The 25,233-nt window shown below is 44.1% G+C and overlaps 1 protein-coding gene across 4 annotated transcripts; it reads right to left on the bottom strand.

The window, feature by feature from the left end:
- Positions 1-784: 784 nt before the first annotated feature.
- LOC140719240 (zinc finger and BTB domain-containing protein 20-like) lies at positions 785-25,222 on the bottom strand. 4 transcript variants are annotated; one of them, XM_073033708.1, is made up of 3 exons: positions 25,111-25,222; positions 18,612-20,218; positions 785-910 (listed from the first exon to the last, which is right to left on the bottom strand). In XM_073033708.1, exons 2-3 carry the CDS (start codon positions 20,188-20,190, stop codon positions 894-896), a joined length of 1,596 nt encoding a protein of 531 aa, XP_072889809.1. In that variant the 5' UTR covers positions 20,191-20,218; positions 25,111-25,222; the 3' UTR covers positions 785-893. The 4 variants fall into 4 exon arrangements, with proteins under 4 accessions (XP_072889809.1, XP_072889806.1, XP_072889807.1 ...); XM_073033705.1 differs by lacking the exon at positions 785-910 and adding an exon at positions 9,048-12,216; XM_073033706.1 differs by lacking the exons at positions 785-910; positions 25,111-25,222 and adding exons at positions 9,048-12,216; positions 23,299-23,335.
- Between the last annotated feature and the right edge of the window lie 11 nt (positions 25,223-25,233).

Below are 25,233 nucleotides of genomic sequence, written 5' to 3'. Positions count from 1 at the left end.
CACTTCTGTCTACAAGTGCTAGACGCTTGGTGCAGATACACAAAGCCTCCACCCTCTAACAATAAATGGATTTGTTTGATACCAGTGATCAGATTGCCCCAGGGCTCAACGCTGCAAAATGTCTTGTTCCAAAGAATGAGCTCAATTGTTGTTCCGTGGGTTTTAAACAAAACACAAATAAGAACAATCTGAGTCATGCGTTAGTGCAAGATCCTCCTAAGAAGACCACAACCTTCTTGTGAGCTAGAGGCTTGCCTGCCTCAATGACCCGGACAGCTATGTTGGTTGGAATCAGGGTTTTATGCTTTGGCTCTTGGCTTGGTCACCCATGCCAAACAGGTCAAAGGGTAGAGGCCATACTGAGTGGTCCACCAGTCCTCCAGGTTCAGGGGTTCAGCTCAGGGCTAACGACCCTGACGGTTAAAATAAAATAGTTATGGAAACAGCGATGAAGAATCCTTCCACATCTGAGTGTAATGGTATTCCCAAGTCTCACTTGCATGACTGACAGTATTGAAAACCGGGAGGAAGCTACTGCCACACTGAAGGAGACCCTGAACATCATAAGAGATGGAGGACCTTCATTGCTGCCCTAAATGCCAGCGGAATAACGGGCAGAAACTACGTTTATTGTAGATCAGATACAAAGCTGCTGTAAAAATTAAGCCTGGATTTTCACTTGTAATCAATTCAACCTTGAATCAGTTCAGGTCCAATTAGTTGCAACATCACACATTGGGAATCAATCTAACATGTTTGCATTTGCAATATTTTAAAAGCACATTTTATTGTTTATTTTATTCTGTTGAAGAAAACAATTACACAGACATGAAAGTGCTAACGGCAAAGGCATTTGTTCAAGTGATACTGACGCTGTTCAGATGGAGGTGTTTTCAGTCACATCCGTTTTCTGTTATTTCAGGAAAGAAGAAAATAACATCAATCCAACAGATGGACTTGAACTTTGGCAAAATTTAAACAAACACTGGGCCAGTAAAATTGTCATACTCTTGAACTGTGAGAAGTATTACATGATACCTGTGACATTCATACAAGATCACCACTAGAGTGAGTCAAAGTACATTTATTATCAAAGAACGTACAAATTATATAACCTTGAGATTCATCTGCTTACAGGCAGCCACAAAACAAGAACCCAATTACAAAGATCAACAGCCAGTGCACAGAGAGAGGAGTGAACAATAACGTGTGAACGATAAAAGCAAACAGCGGCTTTTGGAATTAAAGTGAGGCGGCAGACACGAGGCCCGGGGCAAGCCCTTTGCCTCAGTTCATTGCACAGTTGGGAAAACCGTCCTGGGGCTCGCAGATATAAAGCCTGGAGCAGCCAGAACAGGACAAGGTTTCAGTGCCGCAGAGAGCAGAGTCGTGAGCAGAAGCAGCAACCCACGCCTCCAGTTTCAACACCCTGTTTTTGCGTGTGTATGGTTTTTATTTTAAAAAAAGGTAAAATTCATCCCCGTGCCTTAACGTTTGTCTGTTTTAGGTGGCCAAGTTGCTAGGTCGAAGCTCAACCCAGTGGAACTCGTTTAAGGAGCCGGTTGGATTCAAACCTGGGACCCTTTGCTCTGAAGCCTGGTGTGGGTGCCACTACTCCACCGGTACAGAATAAACCTAAGTGAATGCCACGCTCACAGCCTAACACTAGAAACTGTGAACAGAAACAAGCATTTATAGCTGAATCTATTTTGAAAAACAGGATTTAACAGGTTTGTGCACTTGAGCAGGAGAACTTTCCATACGTGCACCTGTGTTCCATGGGTTCGGGTCACTTGTGGAGTGGAGCCTCTGGGCACAAAACATTACAGACATTTGCAATAATTTCAATCAAATTTTGATCCTAGCTTTTTCAGGCTTTATTTAAAATGATCATAATTAGATAATGTTTGGCATATTCTTGATCTTGAACAGGTAGTCAGTAACTTTTCTAGCAGCTTCTCAGAGATAAGCCAGGCTTTTAAAGTTGAGCTTCGATTTCCCCACTTCCTTCAGTACCTCTTTCCCAACGGTGTGAGCAGTGGTTCCCAACCTTTTGTATGTCATTAACTGAGGGGGTCTGTGGACCCCAGTTTGGGAATCCCTGGGTTTGAGGGTGTTCAATGAACTTCAGCAGCAGCAAAGCAAAACATAGCTTCAAGCTCCCTGTCCACACCAGTCCTGGCAGAAAGGGATGTGGAGGGTGGCATTGTGATTCATGAAGTATTGGCAGACTGTAACCATCACAATCTAGCGATTTACTAACAAGAAGATAGTCTGGTCAAGCCATCTGAGCCCACTGAAGACTGCCTTCTTGTAAGCAGCCTCACCCCATAAGCTATTGCACTAAAAGAAACTAATCACACACACCCATTACAGCTAATAAAAGTGGCAGTCCTCGGAATCAGGTTTAATATTATTGACATATGTTGTGAAATTTGTTAACTTTAAGCCAGCAGTGCATGAAGGACAGGATAAATAAAGAGAGGAAAATTGAATTATGTGAAGTATATATGTCTATTAAAGAGTTAAGTTAAAATAAGTGGTGCAAAGATCAGAAATTTAAAAAAATTAGTGGGATAGTGTTCATGGTTTCAATGTCCATTTAGAAAGCAGATGGTGGAGGCTAAGAACCTGTTCTTGAATTGCTGAGTGTGTGCATGTTACTCCCAGAAAGGCAAAAAAAGAAAATCATATATTGAAGGTTTTTAAATTGTCTTTGTGAGTTATAAATGTCCAAAATTATTTAAAATGTTCTCTAAAAATAATTCTATATACATGCTGTCCCTTGTACCAAGACACTCACTCACTCACTCTTACTTCCTCTCCATAGCTGCTGCTTGAACCTGCTGAGTTTCTCTGGCATCACGTTAGTCTGGATTTCCAGCATCTGCAGAATCCCTTGTGCGAGTGAATTTCCTGCTCCCAATTAATATATTTGTTCACCTGTAAATGTTTAGCTTTCCACCCAATGTGGTTCTTGAGGATGCTGATTCTGAGGAACAGTTCCTGACCCTCTGGATGCTGCTGACTCTAAACTACAGTTTTTCACTGAAGGTGCAAACTCTCCTCTAAGTACAGTTCCTTAAAGTGTTGACTCTCCCTGCAGCCAGTCCTGTTCCTTTTGAGGGCAGATGGTTGAGTACCTCAGGAAAGGATCCTTTTTATTACAATGAATCAGGTACTGAGTACTGACATCCTGCCTGATGAATATCAATCAGGAATCCCTGATAACGAGTATCTGGGAACTGCAATCAAAAGTATCTCTAGGCTGTAAACAGGGGTAGGAATTCCTGGGGCAGTGATTGGTATAGTGGTTAGTACAATTCTTTACAGTTCTAGCATCCCGGGTTCATTTCCCATATGTTCTCTCTTTGCCCATATTTTCTGGGCACTGACCTACAAGTTGGTAGGTTGATTGGCCCTTGTAAATTGTCCCATGATTGGGCTTAGTTAAGTCGGGCGTTGCTGGGCAGTCTGGCTCTAAGGGCCTATTCTGCACCGTATCTCAATTTAAAAATTGAAAGGAATCTCCTCTGAACCATCCTGCCTCTGTCAACTATTGTCTCCCAGCAACTCCATCCCTGCCAGGTGACACAACCAGCCTGACATACACCTTCACCCTTTGCTCTGTGATCTTGGGAGCAATTAGTTCTCAATGAAAAGGCACATTGACAGGTATTTTAAATGAATGATGCACATAGGGATATGGAATTAATGCAAGAAAATTGGATTAGTATTTATAGGTGTGTTCTACAGCATAAATATAGTGGGCTGAAGGGCCTGTTTCTGTGCTGTACAGCTCTATGGCAAAATATTATGCATATCAATTAAAGTTCACTGCAACCACTGCTTAAGCTCACCACTGGTTTATTTAGAGGGGTAGTATTCTATTCAGTGTAGTGTTGCACTAGAAAATATAGTCAGAGACAGTTGGGCCAGCCCAATAACTCACTTAACTCTACCCAGGAGAGTTCAGAACTAAGTCTCTATCCAAGCCCTCCTTATCAGGGGGGTGCATGGACCCCTCGGTTAATGGTAGGGGTCTGTGGCATGATCCCCCTGCTCTTTATCAAAGGACAAGTTTATCTCCTGCAGAGCTGGGAGAGAATAGTGAGTTCATTATTTTGTCTGGCCCAATGGTGGATCTCTGACATGACATAAAATCATGAACCTGAAACCCTTTGCTGTTGGTGCGTAGAATTAAGCTGGTATAGTTTCTGTGGTAGGATCTTCACCAAACTGAGATCAGAGTCTCAGGAAGCACAACAAAACAATGTAGTCTCTTCAGGACAGTAGTGAAGCTACTAAACAGATCTCTGGGGGCGACTTCTTCTGGAAAACTACAGCAAGACATTGGCAACTAGATGCTCTCTCTCAGCAAAACTCACAGAATGCTGGAAGAACTCCATAGGTCGGGTAACTATGGAGGGGAATAAACAGTTGACATTGGACTGGAAAAGAAGGGGGAAGAAGCCAGAATAAGGTTAGGGGAGAGGAGGAAGATGATAGGTGAGGGAGGAGGGGGTTGAAGTAAGAAGTTTGGTGGTGGTGTGACTAGAGACCTAAGTGAGGATGGTTGGACCCAAGTGCCGGAGTATCCGAGGCAGGAATCGAGACTGAAACAAGCACAGAATGCAAGACTAAGCAAGATAAGAATCCAAGAAGAGCAAATGATGTTCAAGTGTCCCTTAAATATTGAAATCCTGTTGCCAAAACATTGCCATTGGAAAGATGGCCCTGAATCCTTGAAGGCCATGCCAGCTATCCATATTCCAGAGAGTTAGAGCACCTAAGCTGGCGCTGTTGGGTGTGTATTGTAACAGGTGGATGGTAGGGGTAAAGGGCTGAAGGAGAAATCTAGTAGGCGAGGACAATGACCATGGGGGGGGGGGGGGGGGGGGAGGTGAACCTGACAGTGGTCATGGATAGGTGAGATAACCAGAATGGGAATTCAGAAAAAAGGTGGTGGGGGGTGGAATTACTGGAAGTAAAAGCAATCAATGTGTATGCGATCGGGTTGGAGGCTCTGCAGATGGAGCATGAGGTAACCTAACCTGAGTTTGGTCTCATCATGGCAGTAGAGGAGGCCATGAACTGACATGCCAGAATGAGTGGCCACAGGGTGATCCTCCCTTCTGTGGCGGATTGAGCAAAGGTGCCCGACAAAATGGTGCCCCCCCCCCCCAATTTGTATTGGGTTTCACTGATGCAGAGAGGGCAGCACCGGGAACACTGGCTTTTTATATATGAGGAAATGTTAAAAACATTGACACTTTAGCTGTGTAGTGGAGAGTGTATCGACTGGTTGCATCACAACCTGGCATAGGAACGCCAATGCCTTTGAGTGGAAAATCCTACAAAAGGTATGTAGCTAAGTACAACACAGGTAAAGGCCTCCCAACCATTGAGCATGACTACGTGAAATGCTGTCGTAAAAAAGCATCATCATCATCATCAAAGATCCTCACTGTGCCATGCTCTTTTCTCTGCCACCATCAGGTAGAAGATACAAGAGCTTCAGGATTCGTACCACCAGGTTCAAGAACAGTTACCACCTCTCACCCATCAGGCTCTGGAACAAAAGAGGATAACTACCCTTATCTATTGAGATGTTCTCTCAACCAATGATCTCACTTAAAGGATTTTTACATCTCATTTCTTGCTCTTATTATTTATTTATATTTGCATTTGCACAGTTTGTTGTATCCTATACTCTATTTGATTGTGTTTATAGCTACTATTCTATAGATTTGCTAAGTATGCAAAATGAATCTCAGGGTTGTGTGATATATATGTGCTTTAATAATATAATTTATTTTGAACTTTAGATACAGCTACCATAAAGTCCAATGTTGCAGATGCTCCTTGGATCCTTTTGGTGATTGATTAGAAACACGCAGGATTTTTGTGATTTTACAGCATTGTCTGATCCTAAAGGTCTTGCACAATGGAACCAGGCTTACAGACCACGTGGACAAGAGTTCAGTGCCCCCACCGCACCAATCGAATTTTGATCAACAGTTCAACACGCTCTTGACAAAGATCATCAGTGACCATAGAGTGTGGGGACTGTTCTAGGGTCGTTATCTTATGGCACTGGATCAGAAATCCACCTTTGCACAGGGTTCTGGCCAGCCATCCTTCTACGCAGCATTGCTAAATCTGGCTGAAAAGGCCAGCAGTCCAACAGGTCAAGAATTCTACAAAGCACAGCCACAGTGGCAGGAGTAAGAGGGAAAGCATTTAACATTCAGCTTTCTGGTCAGCATATTTGTCCAGCACCATGACTGACCCTCTTTTTACTGACAGGAAAAGCTGGAAAACTGAAGTCATGCTTTGAAATCTTGTGGCTTGGTCCTTATGCAGCAAGTATACCCACGGTTAATGCCAGGATCCAAACATCGTTTAAAGATAACTAACTCACTTTGAAACAAATGCAGGCAAAGACACTGCAATATAAAGATTACCATTGAGAACCAAGAAGGTGTAACAACTGCCACAATGATATTTAGTTCTCTGGACAGCATTAACAACTCACTATCATCATGTCTGAACTGTGACAAACCATTTCATTATGTTGGGAGGGAGGAAAGAGGCAATCCTAGCAAGCTATCACTCTGCCTTTAGTTTACCTCACTGATAATTAATGTGGAGCAGAACAGTGATTGATTTTCTTAGTAATCTGGATGCCAAAATGAACAATAGAGCTCCCAATTTCCATCAGCCTGTAAACCTTTGCCTGGTTGGTACCGCTCAGATGTTTGAAGGTACAATGATGTGTGATAGATACGTACTAATAAACTATAATTAAATACCAGGCCAATTGCAATGCAGATCCCGATATACCATAGCTACACTTTCCTGTGGGCCCGGGTAAGGAATATGGATAGCTTGTGAGACATTGGTTATTCCTGAGGGAAAGATTAAATGTGAGGCTGCCAACTTTCAGTCACCATGATTGGGAGGAGCACGGGGTATGGACATATCTTCCAGAGCAACATGCACAAAATGCTGGCGAAAATCAGCAGGTCACACATCATTCATGGAAGAGAGTGAAGAGTCAACGTTCTGGGCGGAGACCCTTCATCAGGACTGGAAAGGAATTGGGAAGATGCCAGAATAAAAGGGGGGGGGGAGGGGACAAAGTGGTAGGTGAAACTAGGAGAGCGAGGGGGGTGAAGTTAAGAGCTGACAGAGTCGATTGGTGAAAGATAAAGGGGGAATCTGATAGAGGATGGAAGGCCATGGAAGAAAGGCGAGAGGGAGGCGCACCAGAGGTAGGTGCCGGGCAGGTAAGGAGATGAGGTGAGAGAGGAAAACAGGAACGGGAAGGAGGGGCAAGGAAGTTTGAGAAAGCAATGTTCATGCCGAGAGGTTGGAGGCTACCCAGACCCATAAGGTGTTGCCCCCTCCAGCCAGAGTGTGGCCCGGTCGCGACAGTAGAGGGGGCCATGGACTGGCATATGGGAATGGGAAGTGGAATTTTGTTTGAGATAACTTCCGGGGCGTCATTAAGAAACCCACTTGTGCGAGCAGCTGTGATGGAAACCATCAAATATTCCCGTTTAAGACTACTACAGTTGAAATCCACGGCTACAGCAATGAACAATGTAGTAAGTAATACTGTTTTAAGTCGGTTAAAAAATCTGTCGATACTCAAAGTCGACGAAACTCGAACGGACTCTGGTCGCTTTCGCGATGTCCCTTTAAGACGGCGGACGAGAGGTTCCCGCTCTGGTTTAAAAGTTCGTTTAAAGAAGTATGGTTTTCGACTCCCAATACCGACTATCCTGCTGGTAAACGAAATCGATTATCTAAAAGCAGGATTGCTGAACCAGAAGGACATTAGAACCTTTTGTGTTTTTTTGTTTCACGGAGTCTTCGTTATCCCCCTCCATTCCGGAGGCAGAGATAAAGGTCGAGGGCTTCACAATTCACCGCCAAATCTGGACTGCCGAGTCTCTCAACGGCACAGGAGGTGGAGTGAGGTTTATGATCAACTCCTTGTGGTGTACAAGTGTGGCGGTGCTGTCCCAGTCCTGCTCACCTGACCTGGAACATCTCGCGATCGAATGCAGTCCAGTTTACCTGCCGCCGGAGTTTTCAGCCATAATCTTGGTAGCGGTGTACATCCCACCTCAAGCCCGGGTCGAACAGGCGATAGATGAACTGAGCAACGTAATCAACAGACATGAAAGAGCCCATCCTGATGCCTTCTCTATCATTTTGGGGCATTTTAACCAGGCCAGTCTGGAAAAGTCTTTAAACAGTTATTACCAACATATCACTTGTGGAACCAGAGGAGCCAACACACTGGACCATTGTTATACTACCATCAAGAACGCTTACCGTGCCGCCCCACGCCCACACTTTATAAACTCTGACGACCTGGCTGTAGTTCTGCTTCCTGAGTATCAGGCAGAGACTGAAAACCGCAGCACGAGTTATGAGAACCAAGAAGGTATGGACAACGGAGGTGCTGGAGCGCTTACAGAACTGCTTTGAGTCGGTGGCCTGGACCACTTTCAGGGATTTGTCTTCCAGTCTGAATGACTACGCCACAGTTGTCACCGACTTCACTAAAACATGTGTGCCTACGAAAACATACTGTACATTCTCGAATCAAAAGCCGTGGACTACACAAGAAGGCCAGGTACGACTTGTGGAGGGCTAACTCAAGAACAATTCCGAACGAGGTTAGAGGGAGAATCGGATGCACGTCAAATCCGGCAGGGTTTTCAGGCCATTGCTTCCTATAAAGCAAAGCTTAATGTCATGAATAGCAGTGTTGCTTCACTCCCAGATGAACTCAGCGCCACTTGTGCACACTTTGAAAGGGAGAATAAAACTACAGCCACAAAGAATCCTGCAGCCCCAGTGACCCTGTGATCCCTGATCTGGAGGCAGCTGGCAGGTGTGTTCAAAGAAAATTGTCAAGGCACACACTCAACAATTCAGAAATAGCGTCTTCCCTTCTGCCATCAGGTATCTGAATGAACATTGAACCAATGAACTACTTTTTAAATATAGATATATATTTACTGTAATTTGTTTTTTTTATGTATTTAATGTACTGCAACAAATTTCACAATATATGCAGGTAATATTGAACCTGATTCTGAATGAGTATTAAATGCTTACACTGTTGGATGAACTGGGATTGTGGCTGGGCTGATCCTCATTAAGTGTGACTACTGTGATATTACCATCAAATAAGAGGCAAGACAAAATAACCCTTGCAACAGCTTTAGGAAAACATGACATGTAGCAAGGATGGAGACTGCAAATGTCAAGCTACCAGTCTGGGCTTCACTCTTAACAGTGATTATATTCAAGTGCTACATTTTATTAATTTTGAAATCATATTTCAGACAGCAGTCAAAGTATTAGGAAAGGCAAAGCTGAAGTGGCTGATTGTCCAATTATCAGCTGAAAAATTAAACACAGTGGATTCCAGTGAATTGGGCCATTAGTTAATCGGGGCAGCAGCTCATTTGGGACAACTCTCAAAGAACAAAAATTAATTGTGAAACTAGCCGGGGGTTCTTTCGTTTATTTGGGACACTATGCCACTTAATTAGGACAGGAGACTGTTGCCGAATAGTTTCTAACTAGTGTCAATCATGTGCAATTTGTGGCCATTAGACACTACACCATGCTTAGAGCGAAGTTTTTAAATAATGTCAGTTGTGTGTTTGTGTTCTTAAAAGCAGTGATTTTTGTCACGGACAGCTGGCAAGAAACAATTCTGAACTGGTTTTCTCACTGGTTCAAGCACAGAGATGCCAGAAACGGCCGAGAGTGAAAATGAAAAGATTTCACTACTTCAGCAAGTTAGGAAGTACAGAGAATTTGAAGGTATCAACAATCATCAAAAGTATTGTGTGAAGTGAGTCCATTATCTGTATTTAGGCGTTTGTTCATTTTGTTCAGTTACAGTCAATCAATAGAACACAGCAGCGTATACTGGATTATTTCCTCCATAGATAAATATTAGGAAGTAATACATAGTTTTATAGTACTGTATTGTAGCAGTATTAATAACGTTCCAATTTGTTCTGTACTTCATTTATGTACATAATTTGTTATTTGGTTAAACTTCAGTTTGTCTTTTGTTTTATAACTTTTTAACTATTTCCTTGAAATTTTGACAGAGCAGCATAGCTGCTTAATTGGGCCAAACTGTAGTGGTCCTGATTTGTCCCAATTAACTGGAATCCACTGTAAATTGGTCCCTCACTTAAGCCTTTACCAAGAGCAGATAATTACTCAGTTGATGAAAAACTGGTTGGTGAATGTCCCAAACTTTAACATCATTCGATTTCTTCCCAAAGGATCTGTGACTTCTCTGCACAAGAGTTCCACCTGGTCATTTAACCATGTGTCACTCTGAATACATCCTGCTGGTAAGTTCACCCCTACATGACCTTTGATACATTGTCCAATTGGTCCATTCATCACACAACATGGACAGTAAAAGGCCACAGGCTGTTCAACTTGTTATATCCACTACCATGGCTCAGCTGGAAAGCGTGGTCTTATCCTTTATTCCAGTGGATATACAAGCTGGAAGGTCACACTTGAACTGCCTAAAATATTAATGAAGCCACAGCAGGAGCATTTGTACAGATGTGGTTAACAGACTAGGGGGAGGCGGTGAAAGTGCAGTAAAGTGTAGAAGAGGTTATGACGATATATTAACAGAGATGCACTTGACAATTGTGAGGAAAGTTTGGCCAAATTGGATTCATTTATTTTGGAATAGAGGCCAAGGGGAGATTTAACTGAGGTATATAAACCTGAAAGACCAAAATATGAAGAAAAAGAGCACCTACTCAACTTAACAGAGGTCAGTAAGTGGAATAAGACGTAATTTAAGGACTGGAAGGGAACTCCAGAAGTCACTGCATTTAAATGGCAATTAGCTGAGCAACCTTGACTTATCGATCTCTATTACGGCAGTCTCACCATTCTGCCTTTGTCACTTCCGTTCCCGATTAACCCAACACTCTTCTAGTTGGCCTCTCATGGGATCCTGGGCCGAACTCATGCTGAGTCCACTCACACGTCAATCCTGTGCTTGCTGATCCACGTTGGGCCCCAGTTAAGCAATACCTCATTTAAAATACCCTTGATGTGTTCACCCCCCTCCTCATTCCCTCAGGGATTTCTCTGCTCCAGTTCTGTCCTCTTATCATCCCTGCATTTACTCATTCTGCTGCCAAGCTGGGACTGCAGCTTTCTGAGCCTCTAGTCTGGAATTCCCTTCCTAAATTTCTCTCTCTCCCTTACCTCCTTCAAAAATGCTGTTTAAAACCTACTTGTTGACGAAGCCTTTAGTTATTTGCACCAAGCTTTACTGACTTAGATAGGTATTAGTTTTGGTTTAGAAATGTTTCTGTGAAGCACCTGGGGATATTTTGCTCCAATAAAGGCACTATGTAAAAGCAAGATGCTTTTATATTGTGTACTACAGTACTGCAGGTTAAGGTCTGTGAAACACAAGTAGGTTCTTTATCCCCCTCTACTGAATGTGATAGTTCTCTGATCTGTTCAGATGCATCACAGTCAAGCTGAACTCATCAGAACATCTAATAGCTAGTGCACTCTGCAGGTTTCCTCTCTCTGACCAACTGTGGTTCAAATGAGTTACCTCAACATAGAGCCAGGAGTTAGGCACCTCCTGTCTGTGTTGCCTGAGCATCATCCAGGTTTAATGCAGCCACTCTGAGCTGTGTTTGAAAATTACTTGTCAAGGCTGGGGTGGGGATGCAGTGGAAGGTTAAGCTATTCCCAGTTTTACGATGTCTACCTCTTCCTAACTGTGTTCACACAAAGGCTGGTTTATATCCTTGGCTAAAACTCCTTGGTGCGTGAGGCATGGGTTTGCCGAGTACGTCAATCTTTCCCCGGCAAACCGGTGTGGAAATTGTATGGCCCGGGCCTCGTCACCTGGTGTTTATATTATGTGTGTGACCATGTGCCTCTCCAGCAGAGTCTTGTGCGAGAAACGTTTGTTACAGACGTGACACTCGAAGGCCTTCTCGCCACGGTGGAGCCGCATGTGCACGTTGAGGGAACTCTTTTGAGTAAAGCGTTTATTACACACCGGGCACTGGTACGCTCGCACGCCCGTGTGTGTTACCATGTGTTTTATCAAGTAGTCCCTGAGCGAGAATGAACGCCAGCAAACACTGCACTGATGAGGTTTCTCACCTGCGGAGGAGGTGGGGAGAGGAAAGACATCAGTAAATCAGAGACTTCAACTCACAAAATAACAGCGATCAAAACCACTCAGTCAGCAGTGAAAGCTGCATTAACACACCAACGGTGTGAAAATGAGGCAAACTGCCCACAAATTCACACAACCCTTCCTACCCTAGAGTCTGCACGCACATGGAACATAGTTGAGTACCGACCCCTTGGCCCTCAGTGGTGTGCCAACCTTTTTAGCCTGCTCCAAGATTAATATAACACTTCCCTCCTACACATAACCCTGTATCCTTTTTCATCCATGTGCCTTCTAAAAGTCTCTTACATGTCCCTATGGTATAAGACTCTATCGTGACCCTGGGCAATGTGTTCCAGGCACCCGCCAATCTCTGTGTAAACAGACCTAACTATAAACTTTCCTCCAATTACCTTAAAAAGATGTCTTCTGGTAAAAGCCATTGCCGGCCTGGGAGAAAGGTGTTGGCTGTTCTCTCTATCTATGCCTCTATCACCTCACACACCTCGATCAAGTTTGCCTCTCATCCCCCTTTGCACGAGGGTAGTATCATCAACCCCAGGGCTAGGGAGAGGCCAAGAGGCAGGCAGGTCCTGTGCTCACTACTGGCCATCACAGCTGGGAAATGGTCAAATGTCAGGCCTGGCGAGAGATGTCCTGCAACTAAGTACTATGCTTAAAGGACCGATGGTGACTTGGCAGAACACCAGACCTGAGTTTATGTATTCCTTCAAGAGAGGAGAGGGAAGATACTGAGAATTTGCACAATTAGTACTGCAAGACCAGCCAAGGAGCTGGTAATGGCAACTAATTTAATAATGAGCAAAGTGTTACAAATGCGGACAGCTGAATTGAAGGAACTGACATCTTCAAGCATTTGCAGAATTGAACTTGATTATTCACAGGAATATATTATTCTACATAAACATTTATTTTCATTCCTTGTGTTCCACCTTTACACATTCTCTTTGTATCATAGTATAACGGTGGCATAGCGGCTAGTGTGACGCCATTACAGCTCGGGATGTCAAGAGTTAGGAGTTCAATCCCGGCGTCCTCTGCAATGTTCCTTTTGTTTTAAACAGTTGTGTAAACCAATCTTTGCTCTCAGCAGGAAATTTTTACATGGCCTGAAAACTGTGTGGTACTTTAAATTAATATTATATATAAGAAAACTCCAACTGTGTGTCTACAAAGTCTACAAAGTGGCCGTGCACCCACACAGCTCAGAGGGAACTAAGCATGTATGTCCTCTCTGTGAACGCATGTGTTTTTTCCAGGTGCTCCAGTTTCCTCCCACAGCCCGAAGACGTATCGGACAGTAGGGTAGTTGGTTTCCCCATGAATAGGCTAGGGTTAGGTTGGGGTTTTCTGGCAGCATAGCTCAAAGGGCCAGAAGGGCCTACTCCATGCTGTATAAGAAAAAATTCATGCTAGAAATTACTGGTTAGTTCTCTCACTCAAGTCAAGAGCTCATGGATTTAAATAACACTTCGCACAATGTTTTACATTACCAGTGACCGGGGTTCAATTCCTACCTCCGGGTCCCTCCCACAATACAAAGATACACCGGTTGGTAGGTTAATTGGTCACTGTAAATTGCCCCGTGATTAGGCTAGGGTTATACTGGGGGTCGTTGGGCAGCATGCCTTGAAGGGCCAGGAGGACCTATTCCACACTGAATCTCAATAAATTTTAAAAAATGGCTAACACTCCACTCTGCTGCACCCTTGAAGATGCTGTCTTTCAGATTAATTGTCAAACTAAGGTTCAGTCTGCTCTTTTAGATGAATATAAAAGATCCCACACAACTAGCTCAAAGAACAAGGTGCTTCCCCCAGTGACTGCTTATCTTTTGAGGAGTTGGGGGTTGAAACTAATGATTTGCTCTGGTAGAGTTTATTTATTTATTGAGATACAGCGTGAAATAGGCCCTTCCAGTCCTTCAGCCACGCTGCCCAACAACCTCCAATTTAACACCAGCCTAATCATGGGACAATTTACAATGATCAGGTAGCCTACCAGCTGGTACATCTTTGGACTGTGGGAGGAAACCGGAGCACCCGGAGAAAACACAGTTACCAGAGAACATACAAATTCCTTACAGGCAGTGGCAGGAATTGAACAGCCAGGTCACTCATACTATAAAACGTTGTGCTAACCACAATGCTAGTTGGCAGTGGTGGTTCTGTACTGTGGTCTTTCTATAATTCCAATCAATATTTTGAATAAGACTCTTGATTGTTGGCACTTTAACATTTGTGACTGGTTGCTTTCCTTACAGGCACCTAAGAAATTCACTGGTTCTTAATTCATTGTTCATTTCTCAGTCTGAAAACTGGGGAACTCTTCATACATTTCCATCTGTGCTTCTGGCCATTCAAGCTTCAAGCATCTTTTGCTTTTCAGTAACATCGAATGGATTCATTGTACACTCAGAACATGAGAACACTGCAGAGGTGGACTGACCATGTGCAGTACTCACTTTGAACCATATGTTGGAAGAGTCACATTCCTCCCCATTTACTAACACCAACAGTTATCTCTTCATACTTCACGAGTAAAGGCCTCCCAGCCATTGAACACATCTACATGAAACATAGTCATAGAAAAGCAGGGTCCATCATCAGAGATCCTCACCACCCAGGCTGTGCTCTCTTCTTGTTGCTGCCATCAGGTAGAAGGTACGAGTGCCTCAGGACTCGAACCAGCAGATTCAGGAACAGTTACTACCCCTCAACCATCGGGCTCTTGAACAAATTACACTCACTTGTCCATCCATTGAGATATTCCCACAACCAATGATCTCACCTTAAGGATGCCCTATCTTGCTGTTTCACATTCTTGCTATCTATTGCTATTTATTTATATTTGCATTTGCACAGTTTGTTGTCTACTGCACTTGATCTTTCATTGATCCTGCTATAGTTGCTATTCTATAGATTTGCAGAGTATGCCCACAGGAAAATGGATCTTAGGGTTGTATGTGGCGACATACATCTACTCTGGTAATAAAATCTACTTTGAATTTTTGTCCTTCTAATCCCACGTTACTGCTGAGTGTAACAGGCACAGCTGCCCACAGGTTACCCAGATCCCTTTGGTCACAGCAGACGTTACAGAGATAACTACCTGTGTTAAAGTTTACCTCCTTTAGTTTTGGAACCAAGTATTTAATGCAGCTGCCATGCAAATTCACAGAAAACACATGGTAAAGGGTAAGTCACAGGGATTTCCCCAGGGCCACATCCTAAGTTGCTCACAGTAGTAGGGTTCCCAACATGAATCACATTTTAGTTATTACTGAGAGAGGTTAGGTGATCCAGTGGACCAATGAACCCAACAGATCAATGGCCTGTTGACTAATATCCTGATGTTAGTGAAGCCTATACCATAGTGAGAGTCAGCATCTGTGGAATATTACCTCAAGTGAGAGTCACTAATTTTGAACACTGTATACCAAAGATAGTCAGTGCGTGGGGAATCCGTCACCTAGAGTCAGTGATTGTGGAAATGAATTCTAGCTAGTGCCTTTGGAACTCTTCAGTCAGTGTTTGTGGCACCTGGATGTCAATGATAGTTGCTATCTTTGGAGCCTGGGTCTCAGCAAGGGTCAAGGAAAGAATTTTTAAAAATTGTGTCACAAAGGTTGGGAAGGAGTTTTATTTTTATATTTTCCAATATTCATTAAGACTTATTACTTAATCCAATCTTGATAACATTGCATAGTGATAAAATTGATTAAAATAAGTTGTATTTTTTTGCATTGTTAGCATTGCTGTTCCCCAGAATCAGTGTTGGGACCATTGTTTTGTTTTGAGTTAGATAAATTTCAGTCTGCAAAAGCCACAGATCTCAGGAGATTAAGAGTGAGCACAAGTAAAGTGCACAGGTGACAAATGAGAAGCAACGCCTATAAAGCAAGGCAACACACGCAAAAATCTGGAGGAACTCAGCAGGTTAGGCAGCATCTATGGAGATGAAATCGATATTTTGGGCCGAGACCCTTCCTCAGGAATGTATAAGGCCATGGAGTTTGGCAGAAAGATTGAGGAGAGACTATAATGTGTGGCATTTTTAAATGGTGTTCAGGAACCCAGGGACACAGTACAAAAATCCTTGAAAGTGGCAGTTCTTACTGAGAGAGCATTAACAAAGTAAATGTAGTTACATCAAAGACACGGAATACAAAAGCAAGGATGTTAGGATAAACTTTGGAAATAACTTGGAAAATGTGTAGCTCAGGTGGTTGATCTATTTGCAAACATTTCGTCACCATGCAAGGAGACACCATCAGTGTGCAGTTCACTTGTGGTGTGTCCTTGGAATGCTCGGCCATTATATACTTATCAATTAGTTGACTGGTCATTATTACGGAAACTCAAATTTGACTGGGTATCAGTGAAAGTCATGGCGGCACGCTAGAGAATTCCTGGAAGCGTGGCCTTCTGCAAACAATTCTATAAACAGACATGTAGGCCTCAATCCCATTTATAAGCCAATGCGGGCAAAAATTCTAGACAACGCATAGAGTTTGCCACGCAGTCATCTGGCAACGAGATCCTCTCCCTACATCACAAATGAGTTTCTGTAATGATGACCAATCAACTATGTGATAAGAATATAATGGCCGAGCATTTGGAGGACATGCCACAAATGAACAGCGCACTGATGATATCCTCTACTATAGTGACAAATGGATTGCCAAGTTGGGATAAATTACTTAGGCTACAAGTGGAATCTTGTGTCCATTTCTGGTTCCCATAAGAAGAATGTGAAGATCCAGCAGAAAATGTTTAACAGTTGCAGAGGTTGGGAATTTCAGTAACAAAGTTAGGATGAAGAAACTGAGGTTTTTGAAAGTTGAGAGCTTTAGTTGACAGCCTTAGGCAGGATAAACAGAAATAAAAGCTGTTGTTATTAGTGGATAATTCAAGGACAAGCATTTGCAGATTTACAGTTACAGTGAAAAAATTCCAGGGGGATGCAAGGACATAGTTTCTTTCTAAAAATGCTAAGTATGATTTAGAACACTACCTTTGAGGAAGGTCCTCCAAGTGGACCAAAACCTTGTCGTAGGGTTTGGAGAGCTATGTTGGTTGGATTCAAGTCTTTATGCTTTGACTCTTGTTAAGAGTTGCCCATGCCAAACTGGTCAAAGGATTGAGGCCAGGCTAAGAGTGACTCACAGGTCCTCGACTGGCTAACAACCCAGACAGGTAAAATAAATATGGAAGGAAGCCCTGAACACTGCCAAGACCAAGACCAAATTTGGGTTTTGGACTGTATCAGCAGAGAGGCCAACTTCATAATTCAGACAGCAACTCACTGAACCCCTGAAGGGCAGAGGAAATGCGAGAAACCAAAGACAACTTGATGCAGAAATGAGAATCCTGAATAGCACCTGGTGCACAATAGAGAAGACGGTCAAGGACAAACAGAGATGAAGGACCTTCATAGTTGCCCTAAACGCAGGCAGCATAATGGACAGTAACTAATTAACCAAAGGCAACACGAGTGAATCTGCAGATGCTGGAAATAAATAAAAACACAAAATGCTGGCAGAACTCAGCAGGCCAGACAGCATCTATGGGAGGAGGTAGTCACAACGTTTTGGGCCGAAACCCTTCATCAGGAGGTCAGGTCTCCTGCTGGGTTTGTCAGGTCTCCTGTCTGGCCTGCTGAGTTCTGCCAGCATTTTGGGGTTATATCTTTTTTTAACTAATTAACCAACTTTGAGGAAGGTACAAACAGAGGTCAAACAGGGAATAATTAAGCATTTGGGGGAGAAAATGAATTGCAAGGCTCTGGGATAAGAGGAGCAAAGTGAGACACATTCTTGCTCTACACAAAACTGCCATGGATAAAAATTGGCTTCCTTCTGTGCTGTGGAATGTAACTGCCCATTACACTGCCGGCGTTCAGGGAAGAATGAAGGTCCTCCATCTCTGGCGGTGTTCAGGGCTTCCTTCATCGTGTCTGTAGCTTCTTCTTGCTTTTCACTACTGTCAGTCATGCAAGTCCCGGGTGGAGAGTCAGGAATACCATCACACTCAGATGTAGACGGATTCTTCATTGCTGTTTCTGTAACAATCTTATTTTACCATCAGGGTTGTCTGCTCTGAGCTGGACCCCCAGACCTGGAGGACCGGTGGGCCACTCTTAGTCTGTCCTCAGCCCTTTGACCTGTTTGGGATGAATGACCCTACCAAGAGCCAAAGCATAAAGCCCTGACTCCAGCCTACATAGCTCTCCAGGTCATTGAGGCACACAAGACTCCAAACCCAATGACAAGGTTGTGGTCCTCTTGGAGCATAACAATTCTATAGGAGGACCTAAAATACTTAGTTTAAATTAAAGGGAACAATCACTTTGAACCTACCTGTGTGAACAAACATGTGCTTGGCATAGTTCTGTCTGGAGCTGAAAGTCTTCCCACATTGTGTGCATCCATAGGGTTTCCGCTCAGCTTCACTGGGAACCTGGCTGGCTGGAGCTGGAGCTGGTGCTGGCACTGCTTGGACTCCATCTGGGAATACCGGGGGATTCTGACATGTTGTCTGAGCCGGAATGCTGGACATACAAGTCTGGGAAGTGGAGGCCAATGTTGGAAGGTGAGGAGACTGGGGAAGGCCAATTTGGTAGAGGTTGCGGTGAGTAGTTGTGCTGGCCACGGTGGCATCTCCTTGAACTTCATATTGTGCAGAGCAGCCCTGGTTACGTAGGTTGGATTGCATGGTAGATCCTGGAAGGAAGTCTTGTATAAATGTTGAAGACCGCGGGAATGAAGCCTCAAGCTGTGACTTGCAGTCCATTTTGCGATTTTGCTGTATGGCAGTGTCCTTCTCCTCTTTCTCTCCTTGCCAGAACGACTTCAGTTCATCCGGTAAGAGGTCACTAGCATTGAAAAATTCCATCTCTTCCCCTTTGTTGCTCAAACTCAGATGACCGCCAGAGTCTCTTCGGTCTCCCACTGCGGTCTGGTTGGGGTCAAAGGCATTTGCTTCGGGGACTTCCTCAGTCTGTTCGCCCTGGTTGACCTGCTCTGTGGTTTGATTGGAGACAGTCTGTGCAGTGATGTTCTCCCCACAGTAAAGAAGATCATCATCCTCCTCTTTGATGGTCACTTCACTTCCATCAGCCATTTGGAGTCTGATTGGCTGCCGCTGCTTGCGACTGTGACTGCCTTGTGGCAACAGCCCCACCTCAGGTCGCTGGTTGGCTGCAGCATTGTACCAAAGTGCACGCACCTCACTGTTCCGACTGGAGTCCATGAGCGACAGGTTCTCCTGGTCAGACGTGGCCTGCTCTCCTGTTCCCTTCTGGCGTGCTGCTGTTTGTTGCCTGCACAGAGTGGGGAGCATTTCTTCAGCTTTGTACCCGCTCTCAGTTGAGGCTGCGTTCTTTGAGCATCCCTGAACAAAGTCAAACTCTCTCTCAGCTGTGTGGGGTGACAACGTTGTTTCAATGAATCCCATGGGAAACTTGTGGATCTGGTCACCGGATGTCTGGCAAAGGACAGCTTCTTTCTCATCAGAAAGATCCAGCTTTTGACTGGCTAATGACTGGTCCCCCTGAGCTTTTTGCGGGGCGTTTTGTGAAATAATTCGTGTACACTCATCAATGATGGTTTTAATCTGAAGGACGCTCGCTGCTGTGAGGATCTGTAGAGCCTCCACGTGGGAGACCATCAGTGACCCACTGTACATAAAATCAACCAGTCGTCGCAGAGTCTGGGCTGAGACCAAAGGCGGGACCTCAATCTCACTGTAACCTAGCAAGAGTTTGTCATGGAAAAACGGGCTAGCTGCAGCCAAGACACAGCGGTGGGCTCGGAGAGCCGTGTTATGGATACGCACTGTCACATCGCAGAAATGGCCACCCAGACGTTGTGAGTTCAATGTTTCCAGAAGGGATCTGCTGAAATTCTGGAGGTTGATGCTATGAAGTTGCTCAGCCATCCTGCTCTGTCACACTGCAGAACTCAACCTGCAAAACACAACCATAGAAATCACAGAAAATTTACCACTGATAACTCTCTGCCTATCGTAAACGAGCCACCTAGACTGCCCCCCCATCACCCAGCACTAGACATGTACTTCCACAGGTCATGACCTTTCACGTACACATCCAAGAACTCTATAAAAGTGATGACAGGTTCCTTCTTCACCTTCTTTTCAGTGCGTGAAAGCTTCATATTCTCCAAAGATCATTTACCTAAAAACTCAACACTACCTTCCCCACAAGGGAAGAAAGAGAGTCATGAGGTGGGAGGATGGGAGGCAGTGGTGGGGCAGACAGGAAGGGAGACTGTAGATATAGAGAAAGGAGTGGGCAAAGGTGAACTACGTGGGGAGAGAGAGACACAAAGGAAAGAGAGGCTGGATACAGAACAAGGCCTGAAATCAACTATTAACAAATCAAACTTCACCCCACAAGGCATCTCAATTTAATTTGCTGATCACCACTTCTATAAACTGCCCATCTTAAGTAACAACCTCACCCCAACTCCACCATTCCCAGCTCACCAAGATGTTTGGAGCAGCAATATCCCATTTATTATGGCCTAAACCTTTAAGGCCATTGTTTATATTGAGATATGGCCTGAAATGACACTTCTTGAACCTCAATCCCTGCCATACTGGACACTCACTGATGGAACCACACTATGACACATCCGCTCACACACTTCTTTACATCAGCGGCCAGCAGTTTCAAACTCCTGGGAGTGCACATTTTGCACAATCTTATTGTCCCAGAACACATTCTACACAGTCAAGAAAGCTCAGCAATACCTGTACCTTCTAAGGAGGCTGAAGAGAGCTGGGCAATACACATCAATACTCACATCCTTCTACAGATGTGCAGAACAGAGCATCCTAACATGGTGCATCACTGTGTGGTATAGAAGCCGCAGTGTTCCTAACAGCAAGGCTCCATAATGGGTAGTCAAAACTGCCCAATACATCATCGGCACCAGCCTACCCATCATCAAGGACGTATATACAGAAAGGTGCCGGAAAAGGACCAGTGACATCATGAAGGATCCCATTCATCCTGTTTAGGGACTGTTTGTCCCACTCCCATCAGGGAGGAGGTTGTGTATCATCCACACCAGGACCACCAGACTCAAAAACAGTTACTTTCCCCAATCAGTAAGGCTGATCAACACCTTCACCCACTAACCCACCTCTCCACACCCCCAATCACCACTACTTTATCGTTTCCATCAGTCACCTTATGTACAGACACTCCTGAGTCTAGTATCACCTTACAGACAGATAATCAGTTTATGTATGTAAGATATGTAATTATATTTATTGTATTTTTTATTATTGTGTTCTTAATATTATTGTATTTTTTTTGTGCTGGAGAATCAAAAGTTAAAGTCTGTCCCGAGCCTTATAGGCTCATCAGGCCAGTGCTTATGCCTGTTTCTGTGGCGTGAAGCGACTGACAGTACGAGACCCCCCCCCCCCCCCCGGATAGGACGCCAGACTACTGAGAGGTTAACCCCCAGCATTTTGCCGGTACCCATTTTCAGCTGGGTGGACTGGAGCAGTGTGTGGTTAAGTGCCTTGCTCAAGGACACAACACACTGCCTTGGCTGGGGCTCGAACTCACAACCTTCAGATTACTAGGCTACCACCTGGCCACACGCTGCAGAATCAGAATTAGGTTTAATATCGCTGGCATATGTTGTGAAATTTGCTAACTTAGCAGCAACACTACAATGCAATATATGATTTTATATATATAAAAAAACAAAATTGATTACAGTAAACATATATATGTACAGTATATTAAATAGTTAAAACAAGTGCAAAAACAGATAATAATAAAACTTCCTACTGAAGGGTCTCAGCCTGAAATGTCGACTGGACTCTTTTCCACGGATGCTGCCTGGCCTGCTGATCTCCTCCAGCAGTTTGCATGTATTACTATCATAAAAGTGAGGTAGTGTTCATGGGTTCAATGTCCACTCAGAAATCCGACGGCAGAGGGGAAGAAGATGTTCCTGAATTACTGAGTGTGTACCTTCATGTTTCTGTACCTCCTCCCTAACAGTAACAATGAGAAGAGGGCATGTCCTGGGTGATGGGGGTCCTTAGTAATGAATGCCACCTTTCTGAAGCCCCACTCCTTGAAGTTGTCTTGGATACTATGGAGGCTGGTACCCAAGATGGAGCTGACTAATTTTGCAACTTTCTGTGGCTTCTTTTAATCCTGTGCAGTAGCACCCGCCCCATACCATACAGTGATGCAGCAGTTAGAAATCTCTCCACTGTAGATCTGTAGGCATTTTCAAGTGTATTAAGTGACAAATGAAATCTCCTCAAGCTCCTGATGAAACATACCCACTGTCTTGCTTCTTTTTAGCTGCATTGATATGTTGGGATCAGGTTAGATCCTTAGACATATTGACACCCAAGAACTTAAAATTACTCCACGGACCCGGAGTAACAATTATTTTTGTTCTCCTTTACACTTGTGTACTGGAAATAACATTGAACAATCTTGAATGTGAGACTGTAGTAATTGCTAAGAGAAGATTTACTGAAGTGACAGCAGCCTATTAATTACTGGATTACCCTTTCAGGGAAAAGTCAGAGTCCCATAATATGTGAACTGGCTTTATTTATATTGATGAGATTTTTAAATAGTGTGTTGCAAATAATAAGACATAACTGTGACACATGATTTGAATGGTTAACAGTTGCTGACATTACATATAAAATATTCCCTCTGCTGGTCAGCTCAGCCTCAATCAAAACATGTCTTCTCCCACAAATCCATTATTTTATCTATTCTTGCCATAATAATGCAAGAATTAAGAGGAGCCCATTTGGTCCTTAAAGCTTACTCAGCCATTGATCAGGATCATGGCATAGCTCCTACTTCAGTTCCATCTTTCCAAAATAATCCTATATCCATTGATTTCCATAATAACCAGAAACCCACTGATCGGTCTTTAGAGTGAACACAATGACTGAACCTCCACAGCCATCTAGGTAAGACACCTCCCTGAGTGAAGTAATTTCTCCTTAACCTAGTCCCAAATTGCTTACCCTCATATTCTGAGTCTAGGACTCCTCAGCCAGGAGAGAGATCTTCCCCACATCCCTCTTTTAGTCTTCTGAGAATTTGGTAAGTTTTGATGAGGTTCTCTCCCATTCTACTACAGAGAATTTACACTCTGTGGACATTTTATTTCTTCAAGAGGACCACAATCTTGTGGCTTACGTGCCTCAATGACCCGGAGAGCTATGTTGGCTGGAGTCAGGGCCTTGTACTTTGGCTCTTGGTAGGGTCACCCTTGTCAAACAGGTCAAAGGGTAGAGGCCAGACTAAGAGTGATTCACTGTTCCTCCAGGGTTGGGGATTCAGCTCAGGGTAACAACCATGACTGGTCAAAAAATTGTTACAGAAACAGCAATGAAGAATCCTTCTTTAACTGTGTGTGATAGCATTGAACAGACAGAGATGGAGGATCTTCATTGTTGCCCTAAACACCAACAGTGTAATGGGCAGTAAGAACACTTTATTAGGTACAGCTGCTCATTAATGCAAATATCTAATCAGCCAATCATATGGCAGTAACTCAATGCATAAGAGTATCAGATATGATCAAGAGTTTCACTTGTTGTTCAGACCAAACATCAGAATGGGGAACTAGTGTGATCTAAATGACTTTGACCGTGGAATGATAGTTGGTGCCAGATGGGGTGGTTTGAGTATCTCAGGAACTGCAGATCTCCTGAGATTTTAATGCATTACAGTCTCTAGAGCTTACGGAGAATGGTGTGAAAAACAAAGAAACATCCAGTGAGTGTCAGTTCTGGGGGCAAAAATGCCTTGTTAATGAGAGGTCAGAGAAGAATGGCCAGACTGGTTCAAGCTGACAGGAAGTTGACAGAACTCAAATAACCATGCATTACAACAGCGCTGTGAAGAAGAGCACCTCTGAATGCACAACATGTTGAGCCTTGAAGTGGATGGGCCACAGCAGCAGAATACACTGGGTTTCACTACTATAGGTAATAAATTGGTCACTGAGTGTAGATCTCGTCTAGTCAAGCTCACTTCTTACTGTAATACAGCTATTACAAGAATCAAACTGATGAATCTTCATCACACTCCCTGTATGACATCTATATTAGACACTGAAACCAAAACCTTATGCAATATCTGAGATGTTGTTTAACCAAGGCTCCATATTCTAATACATTATTAAAATACAATTTCCCATTAAAAATATTTTCATTAATCAATATATATTGCTCTAACAATGCAGGTCGATGGATTGCTATTCTGACAGACAATAAGCCTAGCCTTGTACACGATCAAGCTTGAACTGGGTACAATCACAAAGGTCAGCTGAAATTGTAAAAGTAGTCTATTGAATCAGAAATAGAGATTGGATCCAACCAATTGCTGGCTCAAATATCAACTGTGAATAGAAAGCACTCGAATGCAAGAGCTGAAGTTCATTTGGGAAACCTGAAGTGGCGTTTCTGATGAGGCCGCACCTGCCTGTCTGAGAAGGCTGCGCTGGGACCATGGGCTATTTACGGCGGCCGCATCAGGGGCAGAGACTGCGGGCCATTTCACTGTGTCAGCCAGCTGTCGGGTATGGGTCTTGGTCCTTTAAATCTTACAGCAGGCTATGGGGAAGGCATCACGTGACTGCTGCTGACCTATCCGAGCACGGCCCATTCTCACTGCCCAGCACCATTGACCCCTGAACCGCAAAGCAACGAACTCCGCTCTCTCCCGATGGCGACCTCCCACAGGAACACCCCCGCTACGCCGATGCGGGCGGCCCGCCACCCCTCACACGAGGGGTGCCGCACCGCAGGGGCTCCACTAGAGCCGCTCACCTCTTGTCGTCCAGGATCGACAACCTCTCAGCCCGACGGGGGCAGGGATGCGATGACGCGATCACGCAACGTGCCGCGTGGGTTGGGTCAGCCGCCGTCTCCGCAAATTGCGCATGCGCCCCT

This window comes from Hemitrygon akajei, chromosome 31, assembly GCF_048418815.1.
Source record: "Hemitrygon akajei chromosome 31, sHemAka1.3, whole genome shotgun sequence".
In the NCBI taxonomy this organism is placed as follows: Eukaryota; Metazoa; Chordata; class Chondrichthyes; order Myliobatiformes; family Dasyatidae; genus Hemitrygon; species Hemitrygon akajei.
This window is presented reverse-complemented; position numbering and strand designations above follow the sequence as displayed.

What these genes read in the sequence shown, in the direction of transcription:
- LOC140719240 (XM_073033705.1), bottom strand. Translation starts at nt 20,190, where the DNA reads ATGGCTGAGCAACTTCATAGCATCAACCTCCAGAATTTCAGCAGATCC. An exon ending in GCACATGTTTGTTCACACAG is followed by an intron (nt 12,217 to 18,611) that starts GTAGGTTCAAAG and finishes CCTCCTCCGCAG; the next exon opens with GTGAGAAACCTCATCAGTGC.